The 6,596-nt window shown below is 47.2% G+C and overlaps 1 protein-coding gene across 1 annotated transcript; it reads right to left on the minus strand.

The window, feature by feature from the left end:
• Positions 1-890: 890 nt before the first annotated feature.
• Positions 891-5,385, minus strand: LOC120970005 (uncharacterized). The gene is made up of 5 exons (XM_073503109.1): positions 4,803-5,385; positions 2,946-4,573; positions 2,660-2,871; positions 1,623-2,576; positions 891-1,542 (listed from the first exon to the last, which is right to left on the minus strand). The coding sequence occupies exons 1-4, from the start codon at positions 5,069-5,071 to the stop codon at positions 2,268-2,270; spliced, it is 2,418 nt and encodes an 805-aa protein (XP_073359210.1). The 5' UTR covers positions 5,072-5,385; the 3' UTR covers positions 891-1,542; positions 1,623-2,267.
• Positions 5,386-6,596: the final 1,211 nt, after the last annotated feature.

Raw genomic sequence — 6,596 nt, forward strand, 5'->3', positions numbered from 1 at the left:
TGTTAAGTTGCAATGGATCACCTATGCTATTAAGTGTTGTAATGGATCTCCTATGCTATTAAGTTGTGGAAATGGATCTCTTATGCTACTAAGTTGTGGAAATGGATCTTGTATGCTATTAAGTGTTCAACTTGATCTTATATCTTTTATATGTTATTTGTTAGCCTACATATATTATTTCTGTGGGTAATTGGGCTTAGTGGCCCACTAGTCTCTGACCAAATGCAACCCTAGGCCTACTAAACCCAACCCCATCCATCTGTCAATATAAACCCCTCCCCACCCCCACCCTTTCCCAGTGACTCCACCAGCCGCCACCCAAAAGAAACCCTACAGATGGATCCTGACATGGGAGATGTCACAGAGGAAGAGGGGGAGGCTGTGGAGGTTAGGACAGCAGCAACCGCACAGAGGAGGAGGAGGAGGCGCAGGCAGAGGGCACTAGAGGCGGCCCAGGATGAGCAGCAAGAGGAGTTCAACCGCCGACTCTTCGACAAGGTACTGGAGAAGTGCAATGATGAAGAACTAGAGCTGGTTTTCACTGGTGGCAGGGGAAGGTCATTCATGGAGATCATTAGGTGGGCAAGGATGAGGGCAGTCATGGCTCCTCATCCAGCAACTAGGGCCAAGTGGGTCCGTTTCTTCGAGCGCTATGACTGATATGTCAAGCTCATCTCATCCATCTATATACCTATCTATCTATCTTTCTATGTTGGTGTTCTATGTAAGATCTGGTGTACTATGTAAGATCTACTCTATTCTATGTAATAACTGGTGTTTGATGCTACTCTGAACCAAGGTATCTATGTATTTATGCTACTCTCAATGAAATTATGTAGTGGATATGAAATGTACTGACTGAATTAACTGACAGAAGATACACTGACTGAAATGTACTGACTGAATCAACACAGGAATGACTGTCTGAATGAACACACTGCATAGTAGTTATTACAAACCATGGTAGGTCAACTGACTGAATATCTCTGAAACAAAATAAAGTATAGTCATTACAGACCATAGTAGACCCAAATCCATCCATATTTGTTCACTGACACAAACAGAACCATACCAAATGAACTCAAGTTACCCAAATCCAAGAGCTAGTTACCACTTGCATAAAAATAGTCTTTCAGCCTCCCACTTGGCTTCCTGATCCTCTTTGATCCCTTCTGGACAACAGTTGAATTTGATTGCCTTGGTGCAATGAAAGTTCTTCTCTGGGCACTTGAAGATCTGGTGTTCTTAGCAGGAGAAGCTGTAGATGATCTGGTGTTCTTAGCAGGAGAAGAAGGGTTAGCAGCAGAAGAAGTTTTAGGCCTGCTCCTCTTAGCTGGTGCTCCTTGTGCAATTGCTGCTGTAATAGTTGAAGCAGCCCTTTTTTCCCCTAGAAGTAGCAACTGGAGCTGGTGAAGGTGCAGAAGTTGTAGCTCTTGCTGTAGCTGGTCTTGGTTCAGGTGCAGTAGCAGCAGGTGCTCTTGGAGGCCTCTGAGCATTTGTAGCCACAGAAGAACCAGTTTGAGAGTAATTTGCTCTATTTTCCTACACAATTAAGAAACATTGTAAGAAATTTAACAATGAAATGAGACTATAATCTGAAATGAAACATGGCCTCAAATGACCTAGTGCCTGTTCATCCTCATCTGAAACTTAGGCTTCAAAGGGTCACCACAATTGTTGAACCTATGACCCATGCTTCTTGCAATTGCTACATGTGACAGTACTAATTCTTGAGGTGTCCTTTTTTGCTGGCACCTCAAATACACCTTTCCTTCTGGCAGTTTGCTTTTTGCCCTTCTTTTCTTTGAACACTGGTGGAGATATGTCATCTCCAGGTGTATGAGGCCAGTGGTCAGGACCTGGAACTGGGAAAATTATATGCTTGTATGTTTCACAGTACATGGGCTTTTTGAAGAAAGCATTGACAAAGTCTTCAGGATGTAGCTTCACTTTCTGCATTGTAGCAATGGAATGACTACAAGGCACAACTGTCATGTCCCACCTCCTACAGTCACAGGTATGGTTGTTCAAGTTAACACAATATGTGTTCTCAGAGCTACTAGTCACTTGCCAGATCCCTGGACCTGCCATGTATGCATCACAATACTTAGCCCACTTCTTGGCTTCTTCTAAAATTTCTGAGTATGTTGGTGTGATCTCCCATCTGCATGACTCTGTTTTCTCTCTGGTTTTCTGAAACTTGATCATCAACTTTGTTCTTATGCCCTCCAACATAGTCCTGATTGGCTTGTTCCTAACATCCAATATCATCCTGTTGAAAACTTCACTAAGGTTGTTAACAACCAGGTCAGTTTTGCAAACAGTATCCATTTTATATCTAGCCCATGTATGGTCTGGTACTGTGACAACCACTGCCAAGCTTCAAAACTTTCTTTCTTCAAATTTTCCATCCCTTTTTCATGACCATTCTTAGTGAAGGAATAGGCAGCTTGATCTAAGTGTTTCTTGAGTTCCTCCCCTCTAAAACCAGCAGATTGGAAGTTGGCATATATATGTCTAAGACAAAACCTTTGTGGGGAGTCAGGGAATACATCATTGATTGCATTCAACAATCCCTGTTAATTATGATGGCTTAGACTGATGGCTAAGTATGATGGTAAGTTTAAAGTGTGGTGGTCAAGAGAAGTGGAGCACATACCTTTTGTCTGTCAGACATAATTGTGTACTTGCCAAACTTGTTCCCACTCCCAATAACAGTTCTAAGCTGTGTGAGAAACCATGTCCAGCTGTCTGTCTCTTCCTTGTCAACAACACCAAATGCAATGGGGAAGATGTTGTTGTTCCCATCCCTGCCAGTAGCTGCCAATATTTGTTGTCCAGTGCTGAGCTTGATGAAGCAACCATCTAAACCTGAAAATATGATCACATTAGTTGTAAATAACATGAATGCAACCATCTTAGATATATGTGTAAGGATCATGTACCTATGAATGGCCTGCATCCATTTAGAAAGCCCTCTTTGCATGCAAAAAGGCAGTAGAACATGTAGTGAAACCTGGGGGTAGGAGCTGGATTTTCTAGGTCCTCTTTTGTTGTCACTATGCATCTACTGCCTGGATTAGTATCTAGCACACACTGGAGATAGTCCCTTAGTCTGTGATATTGGAGTTTGTGATCTCCTTGCACAAATTCAAGTGCTTGCTTCCTTGCCCTATATGCCAAGCTTTTAGGCACATGAACACCAAATGTTTTCTTTGTGTATGACAGAATTGTCTCAACACCAGCTCCAGGGTTTGATCTAATGGTATCCTCACAAACCTTGGCAACCCAATTGACTGTAACCTTGGTGCTTTCTTCACTTGCTCCACAAGTGTGATCCAAATTCATCTTCTTGATGCTGAAAGTTGACTCATTAGCTATTCTAGAGGCCACTATGTAAAACTGACAACCTTGCTTTCTATCAGAGCACCAAGCAATAACCCTAGTTGGTTCATTTCTGTGATACTCAAAATTCCTAAGTGTCCTGACATGGAAATTTCTTAGTGCTTCTCTGAACTCCACAACATTTAGGAAGCACAAATGCAATGCAAACTGCTCATGTGCATCAGGGACTGATGGATCATACCACCTCCTCTCCTTCCTCTTCTTCAACCTTCTCTTCCTACCAGAAGGCAACCTTGGAACTTCTTCTTCAACACTAAGGCCAAAATCACCTGGAAAGCAGTATTCATCAGGTTCAGGCACAAAATCTTCAAACTTGATGTTTTCAGGCTCACTGTGTGAGTTGATAGTTGGGCCTGGTTTTCTGACAGGCTTAAGCTTCTTTGCTCCTTTCTTTGGTACAACTGAGGGTTCTTCATGTTCAGAAAGGATTTGGTCTTCCTCCCTAAACTCTGATGGTTCTGAGTTTGCTCCACAATAGTGCTCTGCAGTATCTTCCTCTTCCCTAGGCTTATGACTTGTCCCTGTGCCAGCCTCATCTTCACCCCTACACCAAGCCTTGTATGATATTGTCTGCCCTTTGTAATCACCCCTAAAAAACTCAAAATCTGAAGAAGATTTGTCCATCTCATCTTCATCTTCATCTTCATCTTCCTCATGTTCTACTTCTACATCTTCTTCTTCTTCCACAACATTTTTCCACTTGTTCAAATTACAACTATGTTGTGTGTTAAGATAGGGCTCCTCAGGGATTTCTGGTGCCAAAGTTGCATTCTGGAGTGGATACAGGACACCTTGTTGGGAAACACTATAAACAACTTCCTCACCAACATTACTAATGGGAATCTGTTCCTCAAGCAAGCTGTGATCCATATTAACATCTGCTGGGCTTGGATCAGTAGGCTTTCTGACAGTGATGTTCAGGATCTTCTTATCAACAAATAAGTCAAGCATTTGCTCTAATGCCTCCTCACTATCCAGGACCTCCACCCCCTCCAAGCCCTTTCCCTCTTCCTTTACATAAGTTAGAAAAGCCTCCATTCCATACCCCTCCAACTCAGCCAATGCTAATATGGTCAGATAACTAATATCTGAAGAAACTGGATACTTTCTCTCCATATTATCTGTTCCTTGGAAATGCAGCCTCATTTCCCAAATGTCTTCATCTAAGCTGTAGGGGATTTAATTGACAAACATTTATTTTTCAATTAACTGAAGCTTAAAACAATGATGAAATGTACTGAACATTACTAAAATGCATAAGCATGCCAACAAACAATTACACTGCTCATTCCCAATACTGCACTATCTTCTAAACCTAACTAAACCTAAAACTATCATCTTCTAACCCTAATTTTAAAATCTCAACTAAAACTGTAACTGTTACTGAAATTTCTTACCTCACTCCACCAAACGCGAACGCCCACCTGTGGCCGCCATCTGGATCCGCGTGGATGGACTTGGCCACTGCCCTAGCAGCGCGGACTTCCGGATCTGAGCTCTCTCGATCCACCTGAGCCACGGGCAGTGATGGCCGCGGCGACCGCTGCGCTGGGAAGCTAGAGCTGCCTAGCCATGCCTGAACCGCTGAATGTCCACCGCCCTCCTCGCCGGTGACGCCTTGCCTCAAAAGCTCGCCGCCGACGCCATTTCGCTGCGGCGCCGCCATCTTCAGTGCGGGGGGGGGGGGGGGGGGGGAAGAGTGAGGGTGAGAGGGAGGGCGAGTGCGACCGACCGACGGCTTTGGTTCCGACCGGACCACATGGGCTAACGGCCGTCAACGGCCGCGCCGTGAGCGCGCGTGGCCAGGTGGCCTGACATGTGGGTCCAGACGGTCAGAAAAACGGTTAAATCACTAGTCACGGGCGTTTTGGGTTTTTTGAAACAGCGAACCACGCGACTGGTAGGTTTTTGAGAAAAATTAAAAGTTGGTAGTTTTTTGGAACCCTAGCCTGTAAACTGGTAGTTTTTTGCTATTTACTCGGCTCGCTCGTCCTCCTCGGCGATGAGGAGGCGGCGCTGCCGCCGACGGTGCTCCGCACGGTCCAGGTCCGTGATAAGACGAGGAGGAGGGGCGACGACCTGCGCCTGCTCGCGCGTGTGGACGTCGCGGAAGTTCATCTGCGACTGAGGCCTCTCTAGGCGCCACGCCGCCTTGTCGTACGCGCGGGCGGCCTCGTGCGGGGTCTCGAACGTGCCGAGGCCGAGGCAGACGTCGCCGGACCGGATCTCAGCGTAGTACGCGCCCGAGGGGCGCTCGCGGACGCCGCGGTAGCCCGAAGATGACCGGCGAGGCGGCATGGTGGCGCGGCGCTGAAGCAACGAGGAAGCAGAGGAAGCGGCGAGAAAGCAGTGAAAGCGGCGAGGAGGCGGGGGAAATGCGCGCGTGGCAGTGTGGAGCACCATGTGGCGAGCGCCGCAATTTATAGGCACGCCGGAAGCGGTGCACCAAATCTACCGCGAGACTGACAGCTTTCTCCCGCGCGCGCAAACGTTTACCGCGCGCTCTTGTTTCCCGCCTCTGCTGGAGCGCGCGAAAATTTCCCCCCGCGCTAAAGGGGCATTTTACCCCGCGCGCGTCTTTTGGTGCGGCTGTTCGAGATGCTCTTAGGTTAGAGCATTTTCAACAGCCGCCGAACGCGCGGCGCGCTAAAAACTACTTTGCAGCGCGCCCATCGCCTGGTTTGGCCCGGCGTGGCAGTGTGGAGAAACGCATGGCGAGCGCCGCAAGCGGTGCGCCAAATCTACCGCGCGACCGACAGCTTTCTCCCCCGCGCGCGCAAACGTTTACCGCGCGTGCTTGTTTTCCGCCGCCGCTGAAGCGCGCGAAAACTTCCCGCGCGTGCTAAATGAGCTTTTTACCGCGCGCGTGTCTTTTGGCGCGGTTGTTGGAGATGCTCTTGAGGTCACTACGTGTGGCTTATGCAACCCCATGAACCAATGTTATACCACAGACTGTGGCTTTCCATGAATAGAGGGTTGCTTTACCCCTCAAAAAAAAGGCACTCAATTCGTCGACATAAGGACGTACGCGACGACTCCAGTATCCCACTCGTTCGTGGTCAAATTTCTACGCGCCGCGTTGCTAGAACCTACGGTGCAAATAGATACTAGAGCCGTGTGTGTGGTTTGTACTTGGCCGACATTCAAGTTTCATTGCTGTCCTCAGAACCTGACCGGCTGCAAACGCGACG

The sequence above is a fragment of the Aegilops tauschii genome, chromosome 7 (assembly GCF_002575655.3).
Source record: "Aegilops tauschii subsp. strangulata cultivar AL8/78 chromosome 7, Aet v6.0, whole genome shotgun sequence".
NCBI lineage: Eukaryota > Viridiplantae > Streptophyta > Magnoliopsida > Poales > Poaceae > Aegilops > Aegilops tauschii.

What these genes read in the sequence shown, in the direction of transcription:
- LOC120970005 (XM_073503109.1), bottom strand. Translation starts at nt 5,071, where the DNA reads ATGGCGGCGCCGCAGCGAAATGGCGTCGGCGGCGAGCTTTTGAGGCAA. An exon ending in TTCGCGTTTGGTGGAGTGAG is followed by an intron (nt 4,574 to 4,802) that starts GTAAGAAATTTC and finishes AATCCCCTACAG; the next exon opens with CTTAGATGAAGACATTTGGG. An exon ending in TGGATGCAGGCCATTCATAG is followed by an intron (nt 2,872 to 2,945) that starts GTACATGATCCT and finishes TCATATTTTCAG; the next exon opens with GTTTAGATGGTTGCTTCATC.